The sequence below is a fragment of the Hyla sarda genome, chromosome 1 (assembly GCF_029499605.1).
Source record: "Hyla sarda isolate aHylSar1 chromosome 1, aHylSar1.hap1, whole genome shotgun sequence".
Lineage (NCBI taxonomy): Eukaryota > Metazoa > Chordata > Amphibia > Anura > Hylidae > Hyla > Hyla sarda.
In genome coordinates this window covers 367,475,353-367,500,891 of record NC_079189.1, presented here as the reverse complement: position 1 = coordinate 367,500,891, position 25,539 = coordinate 367,475,353, and the positions used below count along the sequence as shown (strand labels likewise).

Sequence of the window (25,539 nt, the reverse complement as noted above, 5' to 3'; positions counted from 1 at the left end):
GTTTGATACATGCAAGTCCCAGGTTTAAGACTTATATCTTGATATCCAGGGCCACCGCACTCTGCCCCCTGGTTGCAGCCACTGGAGGTGGTAAGAAATCCATAAACAGCCAACCGGTCGTTTGATACACCTGCATATACTGCAAACTTGGTTTGGCTCTTTTCAGCTTTCTGACCATCTCCAGTGGCCACAACCAGGCTGGAAGGGGCAGCAAGGTGCAAGGTGCAGATCTCAGAGGTCCGTATCTATCAATAAATTATAAATGAGAATCTTTGCTTCCAGCATGTAAATACAATAAATATGACTAACATGTGTATAGGTAATCTTCTGATTTATTGTATTTAATATATGAATTACATTATTTTCATACATTTACGGTTACCATTTCTGTTACACAAATAAATGAATAAATTAAGCACATCCTTATCGTTACCTGGCCCACCATTGTCTCCCAGCAGGGACCTCTAGGAACATCTGATGGGTCAACTTGAAAAGGAGGACCAGTTGAATTTTCTGAATAAGATCCATTGAAAAGATTGGCATACCATAATGTCATATTATGTTGTACAATTTTTTCTTCTTGACGCTAGAAATATTACATAAAATCATGTGTTATGTATAGAATCATTTAATACAACAATGTCTCCTAAGATATTATTTTCTTTGCACCTTAAGATTAATTTCATCCATGAGAGCAATGAGGAATGTGTAGAGATTTCCCAAAAACAGGGCAAATATGCGCCCGAGTTGCCATCTTAAAGCGATACGAGGGTGGTAGTTTTCCAGTCCACTGACAACATCAAACATTGTCGGACAAAACATTCCTAACAGAGACATAACAGTGTTCACCTACCAAAACAAGAACCACAAATAATCCTTATCAAGTTTATTATGCTGCATATATACATACATACTGCTTTTTGCTTTATTTGAGCAAAAAACATTTCTATTGTATATTGAAAAGTTGTACAGTTTTGTTATATACTTTCTTGTGACTTTTGGGATTCTTTGCTTGTTGTCATTCAATAAGAACTTTCATTGTTTTTCCATCTATCCCCCTGAGCTGTGTCTAAGGCATCTTTATAGCCAACCATCTTTCTACTGCCAATAAATAGGAACCCTAAAACAGCTGGGTACCAATAGGTGACTCTTTATTTGTGACGAGACTCTGGTTTGGCTAGTATGACATTTTCTCTCAGCAGAAAAGCCAATTTGCATACCTATTTCCTATGCAGAAATGTTTTGTAAATGAGAACCAGTACCAACATGACCTGCGTCTACTGCCAACCTGCATTCTGCTCCATACTGATGAAGGGGTAAAAATCCTTAGAAAATTGTGTATAGAGGAGACTGTGGTTTGGCTACGATCAAATAGTTGTTTTATCACTGGAAAACAAAAATATTAGCTTTTTCCTAAACATCAACATTTCCTTCTAAATTACAACAAGCAGAGATATTGGAAAAGATACAGAAAATTATACTACATTTCATTATATTATTAGCTGAAAGCAGAATACATCCTCAAAAGGCAAAATGCATTTTATCTGTATATTAACCCTATAATATACCACATTTAGAAAATTCCTTACCAAATAAATATTAGAGAGGATGGGTACATGGCAGATTTAGTTGCAGAAATTTCTATAACTGAATATCAGTTTCATTAATTCCTCTGTATATGGTTGTTTTATCAGAAATAACATTGAATTTTTTAGAATGGGACAGTTGCAGAAATGTTTGTAACGACATGGCAATCTACCGTTAGAATTACACATGTAGGTGTGTGGTTTTTACTCAACAGACTTCTGATAAACACCAAAATTTTAAAACATGGAAATAACCTATTAATTTTATCCCTGAAAAATTCTAACAATTCGTTAGGTTCCATTTTATCCAATACAATTGATATATAAATAAAATTATAAATAAATTTATACTAACTTCATTGCGTTCCCACCAGCCATAGTTTTCCATTCCTTCCAAAGCAAATTGCTGGGATCTTCGTACAACAAAATAAATAAGATAACCACTTCCAGCCAATGTACATAGAACCAGGAAGTTTGCAAGGACCCGTAGAAATCGAACTAAATGAATGTTTTCCTCTTTCCTGTTTTCTTGTTCTTCTAGGATTGATTCCTATAAAATGAGTTGTTTTAAAATAATATTCTTATATAGACTGATCAGTCATACCATTATATAGATTTTTTTTGCATTTAAAAAAAAAAAGAAAATTATACAGTTTCAGGGAATAGAGTGAAAAAAACAACAACATTCTCACTAGCATTCTTCTACAAACAGCCCTCATAGGGACCATGCGCTTAACCCCATAAGAACCCATTTTGGCCTTAAGGACCTGGGCAATTTTTGTTTTTGAACTTTCTTTTTTCCTCCTCCCCTTCTGTAAATCATAACGCATTCAATTTTGCACCTACAGATACTTTGTAACATAATCTGCGGCAAAACAACAAAAAAATTATTTGTGAGGTGAAATAAAATAAAAACCTCAATTTTGTAACTTTTGGGGCTTCCATTTCTACGCAGTGCACTTTTCGGTAAAAATGACACCTATATTTATTCTGTAAGTCCATACGGTTACAGGGATATCTGATTCATGTAGGTTTTATTTTATTTTACTACTATAACTACATGCACCAAAATTAGTATATTTAAAATTGTCATCTTCTGACCCCTATAACTTTTTTAGTTTTCCACATACAGGGCAATATGAGGGCTAATTTTTTGTGCCATGGTCTGTAGTTTTTATGGATACCATTTGTTTTGGTGGGACTTTTTGATTGCCTTTTGTACTTTTTTATGGTATATGAAGTGACCAAAACACAATTTTGGACTTTGGTAATTTTTTTATGTGTACTCCATCGACCGTGCGGTTTAACTAACCTTATTTTTTAGAAATTCGGACATTTACTTACTCGGTGGTAACACATTGGTGCTCTGCTGCTCCAGCCTGTGGAGGCTGGAGACAAAAGAGGATCACTGATCGGACGGTGAGAAGGCAGGTAAGGGCTGGTTGGGACATCATGATTTTATTGCAATGGTCCCGATCAGCTCCGCTGAGCTGTTGGGATAATTTTACTTTCATTTTAGACTTTGATCACGGCTTCTAAAGGGTTAATGCGGGGCATCGGCCCAATTGGTGATGCCCGACATTAACCCTGGGTCCTGGCTGCTGATAGCAGTTGGGACCCACCGGGTTTCAAGCATGCTCAGCTTGTAAGCATGCATCCAACACCGGTAACGGGACCCGGACGTACAGGTATGCCCTTTGTCCTTAAGTACCAGGACGCAAGGGCGTACCCATACGCACTGAGTCCTGAAAGGGTTAAGCACTATGGAGTCCTCTCAATTATATCATACTGTTAGGAGTTCTTGGTGTGCATTAGAACACAGTGCACATACCCTATGGTGGTTTATAGCAGAGAACTGCCAGTGATTACTGCAATAAAAACTACACATTCTGAATATTCACTGTATATCCTATGCAGCTAAAACACAAGTTAGTGGAAGTAAAACATAGGGAGAGATTCCCTTCAGAAGATTATAATTGTTAGAATTGTGAGGTCACTTTTCTTCCTCCCACACATTGCAGCACATCTGAGCTGCCTTGCATGCTGTGCTGTAAACTACCATTATCTTCAGCCCTTTGGAGAATGATCTGATTTCTACCCAGTGATCACTCCACCCATTCAACACCTGACTAGTGATGTATAAGGACACAATGCAACCTGGGAAAAGCTGAAACACTCATTTTGTATGCTGCTAAAAATGAACATCAGGGAAATAACTGCATTTAGTGTCTTACCTTAAAACTTGTTGTAATAGATGCAAATTTATTATCAGCTGTTTCAGGGTTTCCAATTAGAAAATCCCAGCTTGTATACATTTTCCAGCTAAAGTTAAAGCTGTTATCATCCCCTCCGCCATCGTCATGAGCATTCTTGGCCATTCTTAAGGAAAAAAAGCTTAGGATTTGACTTTTTTTTTTCTTTGCACTGAAACAAGCTTTGTTTTAAAGAACAGACATGCACATAAGTGGTATCACAAGTGGTCCCTCAAGTTACAATATTAATTGGTTCCAGGACGACCATTGCATGTTGAAACCATTGTATGTTGATGCCATAACTCTATGGAAACCTGTTAATTGGTTCTGAAGCCACCAAAGTGTCATCCAAAAATAGGAAAAAGTGAGGATTAAAGAAAAATAAGTAGATAACTAATACAGATAAAGCAAGTCCTTACATATTAAAGTAAGAAAGAGCTGCTGGGAGCTGTAAATCACTGTCTATGTAGAGGACAGGAGCTTCTTCAGGGTCCTGTACAGTACACACAATGTCCTAAAAAAGTAAAAATGGAGCCGCCCTTACTTGATGTCCAAAGGATCAGCTAACTGTGGCATAGGTAAAGAGTACAGAACATGGAATTCAGTGCATATACTTCAGTTATACAGGTGTTTTACGATTAAAATGCCCATTCTGATTGGCCAGTTCTTCCAGGTATTGACATGTTTCACAGATCTGGACTGTCTGTACATTGTATGTTGAGTCAGGTTTCAAGTTACAATGGTCCAGAAAAGACCATTGTATGTTGAAACTATTGTATGTTGAGGCCATTGTAAGTTGAGGGATTACTGTACATTACTACTACTACTAAGAATAATAATACCGTATATACTCGAGTATAAGCCGACCCGAGTATAAGCCGAGACCCCTAATTTCAACCCAAAATCCCAGGAAAAGTTATTGACTCGAGTATAAGCCTAGGGTGGGAAATACATCATCCCCCCCTGTCATCATCCAGACCCGTCATTAACATCCTCATCATCATCACCGCCTGTCATCATCCACACCCTCATCATCATCACTTTTCATCATCCCCTTGTCATCATCCCACACATCCCCCCTTCATCATCCCCATGTCATCATCCCAACCCCCATTCATCATCCCCTTGTCATCATCCCCACCCCCCTTCATCATCCCCTTGTCATCATCCCCACCCCCCTTCATCATCCCCTTGTAATCATCCCACACACCCCCCTTCATCATCCCCTTGTCATCATCCCCACCCCCCTTCATCATCCCACCCCCCCTTCATCATCCTCTTGTCATCATCCCACACCCCCCTTCATCATCCTCTTCTCATCATCCGCCCTCAGTGGTCTTCAACCTGCGGACCTCCAGAAGTTTCAAAACTACAACTCCCAGCAAACCCGGGCAGCCATCGGCTGTCCGGGCTTGCTGGGAGTTGTAGTTTTGAAACCTCCGGAGGTCCGCAGGTTGAAGACCACTGCGGCCTTCGACATCATCCAGCCCCCTCTCACCCCCCCCCCCCCCCCTTTAGTTCTGTACAGTACTCACCTCCGCTCGGCGCTGGTCCGGTGCTGCAGGACTGTCCGGAGAGGAGGTGGTCCGGTGGGATAGCGGTTCCGGGCTGCTATCTTCACTGGGGGCGCCTCTTCTCCGCGCTGCGGGCCCGAAATAGAGGCGTTGCCTTGACAATGACGCAGAAGTACATGGCAATGAACGTACCTCTGCGTCGTTGTCAAGGCAACGTGACTATTCTGGGGCCGGGCCCGAAGCGCTTAGAAGAGGCCTCCCCGGTGAAGATAGCAGCCCGGAACCGCTATCCCACCGGACGACCTCCTCACAGGACAGTCCTGCAGCACCGGACCAGCGCCGAGTGGAGGTGAGTACTGTACAGAACTAAAGGGGGGTGAGAGGGGGCTGGATGATGTCGAAGGCCGCAGTGGTCTTCAACCTGCGGACCTCCGGAGGTTTCAAAACTACAACTCCCAGCAAGCCCGGACAGCCGATGGCTGCCCGGGCTTGCTGGGAGTTGTAGTTTTGAAATCTCTGGAGGTCCGCAGGTTGAAGACCACTGCGGGTGGAGAGTTCACTCGAGTATAAGCCGCGGGGGGTGTTTTCAGCACGAAAAATCGTGCTGAAAAACTCGGCTTATACTCGAGTATATACGGTAATAGCATATATTGTAAAAAAAATAAATAAAGCATACATAAAGAGAGACAACAAAACAAAGCAGTAACAGCCAATGTCTAATCCCTGAAAAGTACAAATTGTAAAATAGAATTGAATGTAAATGTAAACAGCTTCTAAAGAGCATGAATAGAAAGTAAAAAGGTGATCTATTTTATTGTAGAACAAAAGTCTTAGCGAGAAGGTTCAGGGAGGGAAATCAATAAACCAGTATTAGAAAATAATTTAAAAAATGCTCCTGTGTCTTGATTTAGTTGTGAATTATTACTTCTGGAGCCCTATAGGGGTTTTTTTTTATTCCCTTTCAAAATATCTCCCTACTGTTCTGCACAGGTGAAAATAGACTGCCTCTAGTGTGTTGATTCCTATTGTATGATGTGCACTATGTACAAGGGACTGAGCTGAGCTGGTAATCCACCCCTAGACATCTTATCCCCTATCCAAAGGATAGGGGATAAGATGTCAGATCGCTGCGGTCCCGCTGCTGAGGACCCCCTGGATTGCCGCTGCGGCAGCCCGCTGTCATTACTGCACATAGCGAGTTCGCTCTGTGCGTAATGACGAGCGATACAGGGGAAGGAGCAGCGTGACGTCATGGCTCTGCCCCTCGTGACATCACGGACCTCCCCCTTAATGCAAGTCTATGGAAGGGGCGTGACGACCGCCACAACCCCTCCCATAGACTCCTATTGAGGGGGGCGGGCCGTGATGTCACGAGGGGCGGAGCCATGAAGTAACAATGCTCCGGCCCCTGTATTGCCCGTCATTACGTGCAGAGCGAACTCGCTCTGTGCAGTAATGACAGCGGGCTGCCGCAGCGGCAATCCCGAGGGTCCTCGGCAGCGGGACCGCGGAGATCTGACATCTTATCCCCTATCCTTTGGATAGGGGATAAGATGTCTAGAGGCGGAGTACCCCTTTAACCTCTTAAGGACGCAGGGCGTATGGATACGCCCTGCATCCCGAGTCCTTAAGGACGCAGGGCGTGTCCATACGCCCGTGGGAATTCCGGCCCCCACCGCTAGCCGGTTGGGGACCGGAGCCGGATGCCTGCTGAAATCGTTCAGCAGGCATCCCGGCATATCGCCCAGGGGGGTCATTATGCCCCCCCATGTCGGCGATCGCCGCAGATCGCTGGACAATTCAGTCCAGCGATCTGCGGCGATTCCGGGTCAATCGAGTCTCCGGTGACCCGGAATTACTGGCTGTTTGGGGCCGTCTCTGACGGCCCCGAACAGCCAGAGCCTGCAGGGGTGAGGTGGCACTGATGCCACCTCACGATCGCCCTGATTCGTCGGCCGGATTACCGGCCGACCAATCAGGGCGCCTGCTGCGGGCGTCACTCCCGCACCAGCTCCGCCCCTCTTCCGGAGGGCGTGAGCGGGTGCGGGAAGACGACCCCAGGTGCTGGGTACCCCGATCCCCGGCGACCATGTTGGGATCGGGGCCCCAGGAGCGACGGCGGCGGCGGCGAGGGACAGTCCAGCGATGAAGCAACAGCAGGAGGTGAGTTACAGCCTCCTGCTGTTGCTTAGCAACAGCTCCCAGCATGCAAAAAGGGCATGCTGGGAGCTGTAGTTATGCAACAGCAGGAGGCAGACCACCACAACTCCCAGCATTCTCTTATGGGCATGCTGGGACTTATGGTTTTGCAACAGCTGGAGGCACATTATTTCTATGGAAAAGTGTACCTTTAGCTGTTGTATAACTACAACTCCCAGCTTGCACAAACAGCTAAAGTGCATGCTGGGAGTTGTAGTGGTGCATCTGCTGGTTGCATAACTACAACTCCCAGCATGCCCGTTGGCTGTCGGTGACTGCTGAGAGTTGTAGTTTTGCAACAGCTGAAGGCACACTGGTTGTGAAACTTAGAGGTTTTTTTTTTACCTAACTCAGTCTTTCACGACCGGTGTGCCTCCAGCAGTTGCAAACTACAACTCCCAGCAGTCACCTTACACCATGCACCGTACATGCTGGGAGTTGTAGTTTTGCAACAGCTGGAGGCACACTGGTTTTGAAACACTGAGTAAGGTCACAAACTCCGTGATACATAACCAGTGTGCCTACAGCTGTTGCAAAACTAAAACTCTCAGCATGTACAGTCTGTCAGCGCATGCTGGGAGTTTTAGTTTTGCAACAGCTGGAGGTCCCCCCCAATGTGAACGTACAGGGTACACTCACATGGGCGGAGGCTTACAGTAGGTATCGGGCTGCAAGTTTGAGCTGCAGCAAATTTTCTGCAACAGCTCAAACTGCCAGCGATAAACTACTGTGAACCCCCGCCCGTGTGACTGTACCCTAAAAACACTACACTACACTAACACAAAAAATTAAATAAAAAGTAAAAAACACTACATATACACATACCCCTATACAACCCCCCTCCCCTCCCCAATAAAAATGAAAAACATCTGGTACGCCATGGTTTCCAAAACGGAGCCTCCAGCTGTTGCAAAACAACAACTCCCAGTATTGTCGGACAGCCGTTGACTGTCCAGGCATGCTGGGAGTTTTGCAACAGCTGGAGGCCCCCTGTTTGGGAATCACTGGCGTAGAATACCCCTATGTCCACCCCTATGCAATCCCTAATTTAGGCCTCAAATGCGCATGGCGCTCTCACTTTGGAGCCCTGTCGTATTTCAAGGCAACAGTTAAGGGTCACATATGGGGTATCGCCGTACTCGGGAGAAATTGGGCTTCAAATTTTGGGGGGTATTTTCTGCTTTTACCCTTTTTAAAAATGTAAAGTTTTTTGGGAAAAAAGCATTTTAGGTAAAAATGTTTATTTTTTTTTACATATGCAATAGTCGTGAAACGCCTGTGGGGTATTAAGGTTCACTTAACCCCTTGTTACGTTCCCAGAGGGGTCTAGTTTCCAAAATGGTATGCCATGTGGGTATTTTTTGCGGTCCTGGCACCATAGGGGCTTCCTAAATGCGGCATGCCCCCAGAGCAAAATTTGCTTTCAAAAAGCCAAATGTGACTCCTTCTCTTCTGAGACCTGTAGTGCGCCAGCAGAGCACTTTTCACCCCCATATGGGGTGTTTTCTGAATCGGGAGAAATTGGGCTTCAAATTTTGGGGGGTATTTTCTGCTTTAACCTTTTGTATAAATGTAAATTTTTTGGGAAACCAAGCATTTTAGGTAAATTTTTTTATTTTTTTTTACATATGCAAAAGTCGTGAAACACCTGTAGGGTATTAAGGTTCACTTTACCCCTTGTTACGTTCCCTGAGGGGTCTAGTTTCCAAAATGGTATGCCATGTGGGGGTTTTTTGCAGTTCTGGCACCATAGGGGCTTCCTAAAGGTGACATGCCCCCAAAAACCATTTGACGCTCCTTCCCTTCTGAGCCCTCTACTGCGCCCGCTGAACAATTAACATAGACATATGAGGTATGTGCTTAATCGAGAGAAATTGGGTTTCAAATACAAGTAAAAATTTTCTCATTTTTACCCCTTGCAAAAATTCAAAAATTGGGTCTACAAGAACAAGCGAGTGTAAAAAATGAAGATTGTGTATTTTCTCCTTCACTTTGCTGCTATTCCTGTGAAACACCTAAAGGGTTAAAACGCTTACTGAATGTCATTTTGAATACTTTCGGGGGTGCAGTTTTTATAATGGGGTCATTTATGGGGTATTTCTAATATGAAGACCCTTCAAATCCACTTCAAACCTGAACTGGTCCCTGAAAAAAAGCGAGTTTCAAAATTTTATGAAAAATTGGAAAATTGCTGCGGAACTTTGAAGCCCTCTGATGTCTTCAAAAAGTAAAAACTCATCAATTTTATGATGCAAACATAAAGTAGACATATTGTATATGTGAATAAAAAAAAAATATTTTGAATATCCATTTTCCTTACAAGCAGAGAGCTTCAAAGTTAGAAAAATGCAAAATTTTCAAATTTTTCATCAAATTTGGGGATTTTTCACCAAGAAAGGATGCAAGTTACCACAAAATTTTACCACTAAGTTAAAGTAGAATATGTCACGAAAAAACAATCTCGGAATCAGAATGATAACTAAAAGCATTCCAGAGTTATTAATGTTTAAAGTGACAGTGGTCAAAATTGCAAAAAATGGCCGAGTCCTTAAGATGAAAAAGGGCTCAGTCCTTAAGGGGTTAAGTATGTGTGACCAGCAGCTCTGACACATGAGGTAGAACACCAGGGGACAATATAACAAGTATGCAACAGCAATATTATTTTGTTTTCCTTATTTTTTAAATTGTTATATTTTGCATGATCTACAAGTGAAATGTAATACTATATTATAGGACTTTTAAAGCATGCCTGTCATATCACAAAAAAAAATGCTTATATATGTTACTTATATATACATGCAGATTTTTTCTATGTCTTTTTTTGTGTCTAGCTTCTGCAATTGGCTGAGAAATGCCTCTGTTCTGCTGCTCACTCATTCTGACATCCACTGCTCAGGAAGGGGCATGTCCGAGGCAAACACTGAGCTTGCCCTTACTTACCATGCATTCACTTCCTCCGAGTCTGCTATGCTGTGCTGTGTCTCTTCATCCAATCACTGCAGGCTGCTCTGTAACCCCGTCCTCTCTGTTTCCAGACAGGAGTTTGATAGATAGGTCAGGAGTGAACACAGAGGAGTGCAGGCCTGGACTTTGTCCCAGCCTGTGCTTTAGCTAGGACAAAGATTATACTGCAGCTGAGCAGAGCCATGTTCTGAAAGGTGTGGGGAACCCTATTGTGTGTTTTTTTTTTTTTTTTTTTTATAAGCCATCATTTTTATAAAAAGGAAGTACATTGTTTTAGGAAGTTTATGAGAACTTTTAATGTTTGGCCAAGATGTACAACATATAAAAAGTTTTTGAATCTGACAGTAACATGTCAGTAACGGAGCTTCAGCCTATCACCGGCCGCAGCGATGTCCCGCCTCGGCTGGTGATAGGCTGAAGCTCCGTGTGACGTGCCGGGCTAACAGGAAGTAAGAAGAATACAGCCCGAGGACCGAACACCTTTACTGGAGTGTACCGGAGCTCCGGGGGCTCGTTGGCAGGTAAGAGAAAGTTTGTTTTCTTTTATTTTGCAGCCCGGATGGGATAAAATGGGAAAAGTGCGTGCCGGACTACTCCTTTAAAGTAAGTCATACCTTTCCTTTGTTATCCCTACACTCTTTCCACTCTACACTGGTTATTGCAATCTACAATATAATTGTTCTTGACTTGTCACTTGTTTATTGTGACTATGTTCCCTCTCATTTACTTGGTATGTACTATTTAGGCTACATTCACACTGCCAGCAGTCTTCGGCAGTGTAAAGCCTGTTATTTTAGGATCGAGAAAAGGTGGGGAAAAAATTGTGTTTGCACCATCTTTTTCTTTGTTTTTTTTTCCAAAAATAACAGCAGCTATAACAATGGGGTCCATGCGGGTATGCTCCGGCACAATTACGGCCGTCAAACTGCAACAACAAAAAAAAATTTGGCCGAATTTGCCGGAGTACCAGCAGTGTGAAAGAGGCCATACTTGGACATGTCAGACCATTCCATGCAGTCTTATTTTATTTTAATAACACTGTTCATGCCTTAAAACTCAATAAAAACTAATTTGATAAAAATAAATAAAGTACAGATTACTTTGTCTTAATTTTTATAGGATAGCATACCCAAACATGCCAAACACACTTACGTTCTAATGACAACCATGAAGCTGTATGCAATGGTACCAAGTCCAACTAATAAGTAAGAAAGAGGTAATCTAAACTGCAGCCATCCAATGGTTCTTTGACTATTGTAATAACCATAGAAGAGCACAGAATACTGAGCAAGTCCCTATAAGAAGTAAAAACAGGGTAAAATAAAATGCATGCACAATGTCAGCAATGATGCATTTCTCCATAATATTGATTTTTTTAGTTTTTTTTCTCCCTGAGATCATACTGATAAAACATGCAACATGTATTATGTTAAAACATTGATTATTAAACTTTTGTAGGGAAATCACTTACACTAAAATCATACAGTGTGGCAAAATTCATAGCGTTGGGTTGTTCAGCTCTGGGAACAGTTTTTCTTGGAATTGAGCCATATGGTTTCCCCATTAATGCCTATAAAAAGTAGACACATATAAGAGGAACATGTATTTTAACAAAAACATTATGTAGCTCCACTATATAAAGGAAGTATCCTAGACAGATACATAGACATGGTAGATACAGTAGAACAAAAAAGTATTTAGTCAGTCACCAATTGTGCAAGTTCTCCCACTTAAAAAGATTTTCATCATAGGTATACCTGAACTATGAGAGACATAATGAGAAAAAAAATCCATAAAATCACATTGTCTGATTTTTAAAGATTTTTTTTTGCAAATTATGGTAGAAAATAAATATTTGGTCAATAACAAAAGTTCATCTCAATACTTTGTTATATACCCTTTGTTGGCAATGACAGAGATCAAACGTTTTCTGTAAGTCTTCACAAGTTTTTCACACACTGTTGATTGTATTTTGGCCCATTCCTCCATGCAGATCTCCTCTAGAGCAGTGATGTTTTGGGTCTGTCGCCAGGCAACATAGACTTTTAACTCCCTCCGAAGGTTTTCTATGGGGTTGAGATCTATAGACTGGCTAGGCCACTCCAGGACCTTGAAATGCTTCTTACGAAGGCACTACTTCATTGCTTGGGTGGTGTGTTTGGGATCATTGTCATGCTGAAAGACCCAGCCACATTTCATCTTCAATGCCCTTGCTGAAGGAAGGAGGTTTTCACTCAAAATCTCTCAATGCATGGCCCCATTCATTCTTTCCTTTACACGGATCAGTTGTCCTGGTCCCATAGCAGAAAAACAGCCCCAAACCATGATGTTTCCACCCCATGCTTCATAGTAGATATGTTGTTCTTTGGATGCAATTCAGCATTCTTTCTCCTCCAAACACAACGAGTTGAGTTTTTACCAAAAAAGTTTTACTTTGGGTTCATCTGACCATAAGACATTCTCCCAATGCTCTTCTGGATCATCCAAATGCTCTCTAGCAAACTTCAGACGGGCCCGTGCATGTACTGGCTTAAGCAGGGGGACACGTCTGGTACTGCATGATTTGAGTCGCTGGCGACGTAGTGTCTTACCGATGGTAGCCTTTGTTACTTTGGTCCCAGCTCTCTGCAGGTCATTCACTAGGTCCCCCTGTGTGATTCTGGGATTTTTACTATCCATCATTTTGACACCACGGGATGAGATCTTGCGTAGAGCCCCAGATCGAGGGAGATTATCAGTGGTCATCCATTTTCTAATAATTGCTCCCACAGTTGATTTCTTCAAAATAAAGCTGCTTTATTACAGGCCTCTCTTATCTTTTTAAGTGGGAGAACTTGCACAATTGGTGGCTGACTAAATACTTTTTCCTCAGATTGGTGATCACTTGAGATAGAAAGTGCATTTCAATGTTGCCGCACAGTGTCTGAACAAACTCAATCCATATAAAAGTATTTTATGGGTATAGACTTCATGATATAGAATATTAGCTAGCACTGACCCAAAAGGAAATTCTCTGTTTAGTGCTTCGAAACAAGTCACTTAAAACAGCTTTCACACTAGCCTAATACAGACATTTTTGTGTCACTATTACAGTCTGACCATGGTCCGATTCCCTGAACTTGTCCGTTTAGATCATTAGACAGGTGGGCAGCCCAGACTTGCTGCTGTAATAATGACACAAACATAAAGCTATATTACGCTTGTGTAAAACCAAACCAAAGGTTTTGATGCATGCTGGATAAATGATTGGATTGATTGAATTTCTATTAGATGGAATAAATCTTTTTTTTTTGTTTTTGTTTTTTTTGTTTACTGCCACATTAAAATGTCATTGCTATCTATTATGTTTGAAAATAAATCTGTGCAGATATAGGCCATGTTCACACACAGTAAAACTGACTATGTTTTTGCCATAAGACTGCATTTTCCTTGTTTAGTAAATTGGGTAGAAATTGACACATTTTCTTGGTGTTCCATTTTTGTCAATACATGACCATTAGTGCATACATGAGGGGGAAAATGGGCAGTTGAATAATTTAAGGGGTACTTCAATTCTTTTTCATATCAACTGGCTCCAGAAAGTTAAACAGATTTTTAAATTACTTCTATTAAAAAAAAAAAATCTTAATTCTTCCATTACTTATCAGCTGCTGTATACTACTGAGGAAGTTGAGTTGTTCTTTTTTGTCTGACCACAGTGCTCTCTGCTGACACCTCTGTCTGTGTCAGTGGAGAGAACTGTGGTCAGACAGAAAAGAACAACTTAGCTTACTCTGGAGCATACAGCAGCTGATAAGTACTGGAAGGATTAAGATTTTTTAATAGAAGTAATTTACAAATCTGTTTAACTTTTTGGCACCAGTTGATTTGAAAAAAGTTGTTTTCCGCTGGAGTACCCCTTTAAGCATGTTCTTTATTAACAGAAAATTTAAGTTAAAAAGTGTTCAAAAGGGAAAAAAATCATCCATATAATGTAAAAAAAAAATTAACATTTTTAACCAATTTGTACGAAATAGCTTCTTACAAATACAGGTGATTTTTTTTACAGCAACAAAAAACAGCTGAAAAAAACAAAGTAAGAACATTGTCATAAAGATTTCTTCATGCATTATTTTAGCATATAATTGTTTGGGCCACAAAAATGCCACTAAAGCTGCACTTTTTTGTCCTGAATGAATTGGTTTTGCAGTGGGTTTTTTTTACCCAGAAAAGTGTGTATAAGATCATGCATTTTTGTGGCGTTTGTTCAGCTCATTACAAGTCATGTGATTCTTAAATAAGCACTGTCAGATTAAAAAACTTTTTTATATGTTATAAATCTTGGCAAAACATCAACCTTTCTAACATACTTCATAAGAAAATTGTATTTATTTTTTAAAGAAATCATGAATTATAAAATCATGGCTTTGTCCAAGCTGAAGCACAGGCATGGACAAAGTCCAGTAAGTGAAGGTGGGTTAGCACTACTCTGTGCTCTCCTGTCTGATAGCACTTCTCTATGCTCTCTCTTGTCTGATAGTACTCCTCTGTTCTCTCTCTTGTCTGATAGCACTCCTTTGTGCTCTCTCTTGTCTGATAGTACTCCTCTGTGCTCTCTCCTGTCTGATAGTACTCATTTGTGCTCTCTCTTGTCTGATAGTACTCCTCTGTGCTCTGTTCTGTCTGATAGCACTCCTCTGTGCTCTCTCCTGTCTAAGAGTACTCCTCTGTGCTTTCTCCTGTCTGATAGTACTCCTCTGTGCTCTCCCCTGTCTGATAGTACTCCTCTGTGCTCTTTCCTGTCTGATAGTACTCCTCTGTGCTTTCTCCTGTCTGATAGCACTCCTCTGTGCTCTCTCCTGCCTAATAGTACACCTCTGTGCTCTCTCCTGTCTAATAGGACTCCTCTGTGCTCTCTCCTGTCTTATAGTACTCCTCTGTGCTCTATCCTGTCTGATAGGACTCCTCTGTTCTCTATTCTGTCTGATAGTAATCCTCTGTGCTCTCTCCTGTCTGATAGGACTCCTCTGTGCTCTCTCCTGTCTTATAGTACTCCTCTGTGTTCTATCCTGTCTGATAGGACTCCTCTGTGCTCTATCATGTCTGATAGTAATCCTCTGTGCTCTCTCCTGTCTGATAGCACTCCTCTGTGCTCTCTCCTGTCTGATAGTACTCCTCTGTGCTGTCTCCTCTCTGATAGCACTCCACTGTGCTCTCTCCTGAAAAATGTACTGCATAAAAACGGAAGCCCCCAAATTTACAAAATGGTGTTTTTTCTTCAATTTCATTGCACAATGATTTTTTTCTTTGGTTTTGCCGTAGATTTTTGGGTAAAATGAATTAAGTCATTACAAAGTAGAATTGGTGGCGCAAAAAGTAAGCCATCATATGGGTCTGTAGGTGCAAAATTGAAAGGGTTATGATTTTTAAAAGGTAAGGAGGAAAAAACAAGGGGTTAAAGAATGTGAGCAGAAAAAAATGCCACAAAAATGCACATACACAATTACTTTTATTAAGCATTTTATGAAACTATTGTGAGTATGGGAGGAAAAAAAACAGAAACAAGGTGGGAAAAAAGATTGTACTTACATATTACTTAATGAAAGCTAAAATATATATGTGGATAAAACAGATAAATATAATTAAAATACCTCAGGCACCATAACTAGACCAAATGTCAGTCCAAAGAGTATCATGTTGATTCCATACATCCAGCGAAGGAAAATAAAGTATGATGCAACTGAAGAGCCGAAGTGACCTGGTTATAGAAGTAAAGAATATTAGATGGTTATCCTTGTCTCAACAATTATGAGGGGCATCTCTGTTCCTTGTTAAAGGGGTATTCCAGTATAAAGCATTTTTTATGCAGCTAGCAGCAAGATCACATGATCACAGATGAGCCAATAATTGCTTGCATAGAGCTCCCAGGCCAATTAGGTGACACCATAGGGGTGGATTTGAGAGACTCATGCAACCTTAGTGCTTTGGTCAACATCTTGGAGTGAAAAGCGGACTAGTGAGCAGTGCACAGAAGAACTCACTGTGGAACTACTGCTCCCAGAAAGCTATCACACTACAATACAAAGTAATTTGAGCTAAGTATTGTGCAGTGGGCTGACCTCAGTGACATTCAATGAATTGTCCAGTTGCTGTACTATAAATCCCAGCAGTGTGACTGAGGAATGACCCCATATAAAGATATTACAGTAGAATACAAAGCAATCTGAGCAAAGCATTGTGCAATAGGATGATCTTGGTGACCTGCATTATTGTGTCCAGTTGTTGTACTACAAATCCCAGCAGTGTGACTGAGGAATGACCCCATAGAAAGATATTACAGTACAACACAAAGCAATCTGAGCAAAGCATTGTGCAATGGGCTGGCCTGAATTAAAAAAAAAATCAGCTTTCTAGCATTCAGTGGAAAAGTTAAATAGGACTAGGTACAAAGGAATATATGGGTGGCACAACTGTCCTAGATAGCAAAATGCAACAGAGAGGCAAGAAATGGAGAGACGTATCTGTGTGCTCAAGGGGAAATATGGCTGCAAGGGTGGTGCTCTCATAAAGTGCAAGTCCAGTATATACAAATAGATAAATATCCAATAGAAAAAATTGGCACTCGCCCTTAATAAAACATAGATTTTGCTCCATAACTTTAAAAACACGTAGACCGAAGACAGACCCGGCAGCCACTATGGTCCTTCGGGCAACAGGCTGTTTCACGGTCAGAACCCGCTTCAATGTCCTTAGCTCACACCTGAGTGTCAGGATATACCTGGCAAATGCCCCCAAAAAATGAAAATAATCTCCAAACCTTTTTTTAATAAAAAAAAAAAAAAATGTCTGGTAAAGGCATGGTTGGACGGAAATGGTTATAGGAATAAGCCCCCCTTTTATGTCCTCTGCCAGTAAGCATGTTGGTAGCAATACCATCTATGTGAGCACCACCATTTTCCTAGGCCCAGTACAGGTAGCAGCAGCAGCCAGGTGCCTTATGGTAGTAGAAGCAGCAGCATCAGCAAGCAAAAGTTGTCCATGTCTTTAACCTCTTAAGGACCAACACAAGTAAACCTGTACGCCCCTTAAAGACCAGGCCTATTTTTTTAAATCGGGGATATCTGACTTTATTAGAGAATAACTCTGGTAAAGTTTTGCCAATCACGAAAATTCTGACATCGTTTTTTTGTCAGGGTTTTGAAGGGTTGCCCTTCATATACATAGTAAAAGTAAGCCGATATAATTTGTAGTTTTTTTTTTACAATGCAAAAAATCATGAAATTTTGTAAAAAATTAAGATTTTTCGCTATTTTAACACTAATAGGTTGCAAATATTTATACTTTTTGACCAAATAGTTTATGAAACATATACTTTCAGATGTCTACTTTATTTTGAAAGCATTTCTTTTGCTTTTAAGTAACATTTTAAAGAATTGGAAGCCTAACAATTTAACTTGAAATTTTGAAAATTTTGAAAATTTGAAAAGTACATATTTTTTTATGTGCTATGCAAGTTTTGCAGAAATTTTAAGGTGGTAGAAAAAAGGAACCCCCCCCCAAATGACCCCATTCTAAAACTTAGACCCCCCCCAAGGTATTCGCTCGGGGGTACAGTGAGTACAAATGCATCACAAATTCATCAATTTTGGGACATATTTTTTGTACATAGCTTTTGATATTGGAAGAAATGCACTCTATATTTTATTGAGCTGCTCGGCCCGTCTTTGAAAATACCCCCGCTTAGGCCATATTTGATTCCTTGGCCACGTGGTAGGACCCAGAAGGAGAGGAGCGCCATTATGCTTTCAGGGCATCATTTTAGGTCAGATGGATTGTAAAACCCCCATAAGTGACCCAATTTTGGAAACTGCCCCCCCTAAAGTATTCACCTAGACCAAAATTGAGTACTTTTTGTGTGGCTGGAATGGTTACAAAGTCAGTGGAAAAATTTTAATTCTCTTTTTTTTTCTTCACAAATGCATCATTTGTGGGACATATTTTTTGTACATTGCATCTGAAAAGTAGAAAATGAGCCCCAAATGTTATTACGCTGTTCGTCCCGTGTTTGGTTACACCCCCTCTTAGGCCATATTTGGTTGTATGGCCACATGGTGGGACCCAAAAGGAGAGGAGCACCATTTGGCTTTCAGGATATCATTATAAAAAAATTATAGGCCGCACTTCATCTTGCAAAGCATTCTAGCTGTCAGAACAATACTGCTCCCCCAGATGTGACCCCATTTTCGAAACCACACCCCCTAAAGTATTCACCTAGTTCAAAAGTGAGTACGTTGAGCCCTTATTGTGTGGCTAGCATTCTTTCAAAGTCATTGAAAAAAAATAAGCTTTTTTTTCCACAAATTCTTTATTTGTGGGACACCATTTTGGTAAGTCGCTTTTGAAATGGAGGAAATGCGCCCCATATTTTGTCACGCTGTTCGTCCCGAGCTGGGCAGTACCCCTACTTAGGCCATATCTGGTTGCCTGACCGCCTGGTAGGACCAAGAAGGAGAGGAGCCCCCTTTGGCTTTCAGGGCATCATTTTATGAATTATAGACCCCCCCCCCCATGCCTGTAAAGGATCAGAGCTGTCATGACAATACCGCACCCCTACAAGTGTATTGGCTGGACCAGGGACGGCTGTGATCGGTCCCTGGTCGGCTAGTAGTGACGCTTGGGTGTAACATACTGCTGAATCGCAGTATGAACAGGACACAGTGTAGGGTTACATAGAGCAGTCACAAGTTGCATTTGCATTTGCATTTAAGAAAAAAAATGTATACATTTTTAACTTTTCATTCCATTATGAATAAAATTTCACTTGTTTGATTGAAATTCCAAGAAAAAAAACTGTGCAAAGTCAAAAACCGTATGGTGCAAAACGGATGGAACCGTACGCACCGTACGGTTCCCATTGACTCCCATTTTTTTTTAAACGTATAAGGCTTAATACGGTTTTTCACCCAGAACAAATAACGTGGTAGTCTATGGTTTTGGGTACGGGTAAAAAAACGGCCAAAACCGTATAAGACACAAAACGGACTAAACCGGACGATGCGTTTGACATACGGTTTACAAGTCAATGCATACGGTTTGCTATACGGTTTCCTACGGTTTTTAACTTGAAACTGTATACAGTAATAAATATGGCCACTTGGTCAAAATCTTGCAGAACAAGTTCCCCCACAACAAGGCCAGGAAATAGTAGTAACACCTCCACAGTTGTGCCAATATGGTTAAACTTTTGACACCTGCCACTTATCCTCCCTCTCATCCATGTCCTTCTCTATGGACAGCTTACAGGTACCCACAGTGCATAAAATAGCTTACCCTCCTCTACCCTCCTTTCATCAGTGCAAAGTCAAGCGCTGCCACATTGTATTACTTCTGCTAACTTGGGGTGAGAAAAGCCACACAGCTCTGATGCAGCAGGAAGTTACACATTCTTGTAATGTGAGAATTGTAAACGTGGTCATTGATAATGGCACAACCATAGGGCTGAGCTGCATATAGGTGACATGACACATTCTCCCTATATGGCATATGTGCTAAATGTTGCCATCAAACGTTTCTTGATGCCCTTCTATATCTAATACCTAATATGTGCTCTGCTGGCGAACTATAGGGCTCGGAAGGGAAGGAGTGACAATGGGCTTTTGTAAAGAGAATTTTGTTGACATGGTTTTTGGAGGGCATGTCACATTTAGGAAGCCCCAATAGTGCCAGAACAGCAAAAAAAAAAAAAACACATGGCACACCATTTCGGAAACTACACCCCTCAAGGAATGTAACAAGGGGTACAGAAACCCTTAATTTCCCATAGGTGGTTGACGAACTATTGTTAAAGTTGGACTTGAAAATGAAAAATTTGATTTTTTACACTAAATTGCTGGTGTTACCCCAAATTTTTCATTTTCACAAGGGGTAATAGGAGAAAAAGCCCCCAAAAAATTGTAGCCCCATTTCTACTGAGTAAGGAAATACCACACATGGGGATGTAAAGTGTTCTGTTGGCAAACAACAGGGCTCAGAAGAGAAGGAGCAAAATTTGGCTGTTGGAGAGAGAATTTTGCTCAAATGGTTTTTGGGAAGCATGTCACATTTAGAAAGCCCCATGGTGCAAGAACAACAACAAAAAGCTCACATGGCACACCATTTGGGAAACTACACCCCTCAAGGAACGTAACAAGGAGCACAGTAACCCTTAACTCCCCACAGGTGTTTTACGAACATTCGTTAAAGTTGGAGTTGAAAATGAAAAATTTGATTTTTTACACTAAATTGTTGGTGTTACCCCAAATTTTTCATTTTCACATAGGAGGTAATAGGAGGTAATAGGAGAAATAGTCCCCCAACATTTGTAACCCCATTTCTCCTGAGTAAGGAAATACCCCATATGTGAATGTAAAGTGTTCTGCTGGCGAACAAAAGGGCTCAGAAGAGAAGGAGCGAAATTTGGCTTTTGGAGAGAGAATTTTTCCGAAATGGTTTTTGGGGGGCATGGCGCACCATTTGAAAAACTACACCCCTCAAGGAATGTAACAAGGAGTACAGTAACCCTTAACTCCCCAACAGTTATTCCAAGATATTTTTAACAGTGGGCTGTGAATATTAAAAAAATTTACTTTTTATTTTACAGCCTACGGTTTCAAAAATCTTGGAATCCTCTTTGGGATCTAAATGCTCACTGTACCCCTTCTTATGTTCCTTGAGGGATGTTGTTTCCAAAATTAGGTCACTTGTGGGGGTTTCCACTGTCCTGGCACAACGGGGGCCTTGCAAACACGACATGCCTCCATTCCAGCTAAATCCACTTTCCAAAAAGCCCAATGGCACTCCTTTTCTTCTGAGACCTGTAGTGCGTCAGCAGAGCACTTTACATCCACATTTGGGGTATTTCCATATTTGGGAGAAATTGTGTTTCAAATTTTGGGGGGCTTTTACTCTTTTTATCCCTTGTGAAAATGAAAAAATTGGGGCTACAGCAACAGGTTAGCGTAAAAAGATATATTTTTTCAATTTTCACCGCCCACTGTTCCAAAAATCTATCAGACACCTGTAGGGTCCAAATGCTCACTGCACCCCTTTAGAGGTTGTAGTTTCCAAAATGGGGTCACATGTGGGTGTTTTTGAACTTGACTGCTGATACCTCATTGTAATCCGGTTCACCTACGCTATTACTCCATGTATTGGATTTAGTGCGAGTAAACCCTCTGTCGGTTTCCCTTTAACCCCTTAACGACGCAGGACGTAAATGTACGTCCTGGTGAAGAGGCAGCTCCATTCACCATTCACTAAAGGAGGGAGGTGGCAGGGTTGCCACCTCCACCGATCGCTGCAAATGGCCTGTCCGGACCGGTCCGGCCAATCGCAGCGCTCTGCTTAGTTTGAATACCTCCTCCCCCGCTCTGCCCGCTCACTCAAATCCGGGCAGAGAGCGGGGAAGGTGTGCTGCGGCAGGTTACAGCGGTTATCGGCGGGAGACCAGCAGAGACAGTGTTCACAAAGTTGGTGAGCAGTAGAGCAGGCAGGGGCAGTTAGCAGGCAGGGCTGTTCTGCACCAGCACTGCTCTGTGGGTCTGTGTGACCCATCAGAGCATTTGCTGCGGCAGCCAGCCCCCATATTTTTGGGGGGTGTAGTTTTTTTCGTAATTTAATATATTTTTTTTGCATTTTTTTTTTTTTTTTGCATTTTTTTTTTGCGGTTTGCGGTCCGTGCCACCAGTCCCAGTTATGCCACCGTCCCATCCCATCCCCCCCAAGAAATTCTAATGTTCCGTAGAGGGTCCATGTTTTCGGCGGAGGAGGCATAAGCCATGCTTGCCTCCGACAGTGAATCGGCCAGTGATGGGGAAGAGGAAGACCCGACCTTCCTCTTTTATTCCTCTTCCTTATCATCCAGTGAAGATGAACCCCTTAGAAGGCGGCAGCGCCGCTTGCACCGGGCAGTGCCAGGAAAGGCCCCCAAAGTAGTAGCCCTGTCCCCTAAACTAGTAGCCTTGTCCCTCGTACAATTTTCCCTGTCCACTATACTAGAGGCACTATCCCCCTTAAAGATGACCCTGTCTGGACCCCAGTTCCGGACGATTATGCACCACTGATTCCTGCATTTGCTGGCCGCCTAGGAATCCAAATTGACACCACAGGCCTCACTGAAATGGACTTTTTAAAGTTTTTCTTCAGTGAGGACTTTGTCAATTTGATGGTGGCTCAAACAAACTTGTATGCCCAACAGTTTTTGGCCCAGCATCCCGATGCTTTTTTGGCTAGGCCCGACAGATGGACCCCAATGCAGCTGAGATGAGGACATTTTGGGGCCTAATGCTGCATATGGGCTTAGTAAAAAAGCCGAGCATTAGTCAATACTGGAGTGGGGATGTTCTGTATAACACCCCCCTCTACAGTATGGCCATGCCATGGCCACGCTTTGAGGCTGTCCTCAAATGTTTGCATTATGTTGATAATGCAACGTGCCCATCCCGAAATGATCCCGCATATGACCGCATGTTCAAAATCAGGCCGGTCATATATTATTTCAGTAATAAATTTGCAGAGGCGTATATCCCCCATAAGGAGAGCGCTATTGATAAATCCCTTATTAGCTTTGAAGGGAGACTCCATTTCCACCAGTACATTCCCAGTAAAATGGGCAAGGTATGGCGTGAAAGTATACAAGCTCCGTGAGAGCACCTCAGGGTACACTTACAGATTTAGGGTGTACAAAGGGAAGGATTACCGCATTGACCCCCAGAATGCCCCCCCCCCATCCTGGGAGTTAGTGGGAAAATTGTGTGGGAACTGATGTACCCACTGCTGGATAAAGGTTACCACTAGTACGTGGATAACTTTTATACAAGCATCCCTCTCTTCAAGTCCCTTTCTGCCAGAGCCACTGCTGCTTGTGGCACTGTACGGAAAAATCAGAGAGGCCTCCTCACATATCCCCCACCGATCCCTAGGGGTGAGAGCAGGGCCCTTACTGGTGAAAATCTGCTGTTGGTCAGATATAAGGACAAGAAGGAGGTCCTTATGCTGACCACCATTCACGGTAACGGCAGCACCCCTGTCACTGAACGAGATACCGCAACACCGGTCCTCAAACCTGATTGTATCCTGGACTACAATCAGTATATGGGAGGCGCCATGCACAAAACCAGGAGATGGTACAAAAAAGTAGCATTGTACATGGTTCAGACGGCATTGTACAACACTTTTGTGCTATTCCGGAGCACTGGCAACGCAGGGACATTCTTGCAGTTCCAGGAGGTAGTTATCAAGGCCCTGATCTTTGGAGACTGGAAAGGAGAGGGCCCAAGTACCTCTGGAACTGTAGGCCCACGTATTGTACCAGGGCAACATTTTCCAGAGGAGGTCCCTCACACTGTAAAAAAAGGACGGTCCCATAAAAGGTGCAGAGTTTGTGCTAAAAAAGAGAAAAGGAAGAACACAATTTTCCAGTGTGACACCTGTCCTGAAAAACCAGGCCTCTGCATCAAAGAATGCTTCAAGGCGTACCATACGTCTGTGGAGTATTTATGATTTACCCCATTTATATTCTTCCCCAAATTTAAGTGTGTTGTACACGAGCCTGGATGCGGCGTTGTACACCACTTTATTGTTCTTTTCCAATGCATTGGTGGCATTGGCAACACAGGGGCATTCCAGTCCCTGGTTGTAACAATCCCCAAAAAGTCCCAAGAACATTGATCCAGGGATTTATTCAGATTTTGACATGGGGCAAATTGGCATCCGCCTCATAAGGCTTTTTTTTGCCTTTCTCTGGATCAACACAGTAGGGCAGTGTTTCCCAACCAGGTTGCCCCCAGCTATTGCAAAACTACAACTCCCAACATGCTGGGAGTCACAGTTTTGCAACAACTGGAGGCACCCAGGTTGGGAAACACTGCAATAGGCGGAGGTTTACTAACTGAAGTGTTTTGGTACACCGCATGTAAGTAAAGCTTTGCAACTATCAGCAGCCCCTATGCAAATCACTAATTTAGGCTTCAAACGCCCATGGAGCTCTCTCACTCTGGGCCCTGTTGCATTTGCCTGGCAACAGTTTAGGGCCACATATGGGGTATTTATATCCTCAGGAGAAATTGCTTCACAATTTTGGGGAGCTTTTTCTACTTTTACCTTTTGTGAAAAAGAAAAGTTGGGGGCTATACCAGCATGTTAGTGTTAAAAAAAATTACATTTTCTACACTAACATGCTGGTGTAGCCCCATACTTTTAACTTTCACAAGAGGTAAAAGAAGAAAAAGACCCCCCAAATTTGTAACACATTATCTCCTCAGTACAGAAATACCCCATATGTGTACGTAAAGTGCTCTGCGGGTGCACAACATGGCTCATGAGAGAGAGCACACCATGTACATTTTAGGCCTAAATTGGTGATTTGCTTAGGTTTGGCTAATAGTTGTAGCGTTTCTGACATAACCCCCCCCCAAAAACACCCACATGTGACCCCATTTTGGAAACTACAACCTCTCAACGGGTGCAGTGAGCATTTGGACCCTACAGGTGTCTGATAGATTTTTGGAACAGTGGGCGGTGAAAATTAAAAAAATATATCTTTTTACGCTAACCTGTTGCTGTAGCCCCAACAATGCTACTTTTTTGTACCATCTCCTGGTTTTGTGCATGGCGCCTCCCATATACTGATTGTAGTCCAGGATACAATCAGGTTTGAGGACCGGTGTTGCGGTATCTCGTTCAGTGACAGGGGTGCTGCCGTTACAGTGAATGGTGGTCAGCATAAGGACCTCCTTCTTGTCCTTATATCTGACCAACAGCAGATTTTCACAAGTAAGGGCCCTGCTCTCACCCCAAGGGATCGGTGGGGGATATGTGAGGAGGCCTCTCTGATTTTTCCGTACAGTGCCACAAGCGGCAGTGGCTCTGGCAGAAAGGGACTTGAAGAGAGGGATCCAATAAAGCGAAAGGGAACCTTATATTGCAGATATGATTAAAACTTCACTTTTAATAGTAGCTAGTAAAATAACCAAAAAAACTAACAAACAAAAAAATCATCTAGTGCAT

At 42.2% G+C, this 25,539-nt stretch overlaps 1 protein-coding gene across 1 annotated transcript in view; it reads right to left on the bottom strand.

Moving 5' to 3' along the window:
* Positions 1-25,539, bottom strand: part of LOC130362012 (transmembrane channel-like protein 1) — a 143,160-nt gene that overhangs the window by 49,826 nt on the left and 67,795 nt on the right. Inside the window, exons 6-12 of the mRNA XM_056565882.1 lie at positions 16,146-16,252; positions 11,987-12,085; positions 11,668-11,810; positions 3,821-3,965; positions 1,942-2,136; positions 670-849; positions 434-586 (exon numbers count right to left, since the gene is read on the bottom strand). Of these exons, the coding sequence (XP_056421857.1) occupies positions 434-586; positions 670-849; positions 1,942-2,136; positions 3,821-3,965; positions 11,668-11,810; positions 11,987-12,085; positions 16,146-16,252 (1,022 nt within the window). The remainder of the gene's footprint in view (positions 1-433; positions 587-669; positions 850-1,941; positions 2,137-3,820; positions 3,966-11,667; positions 11,811-11,986; positions 12,086-16,145; positions 16,253-25,539) is intronic.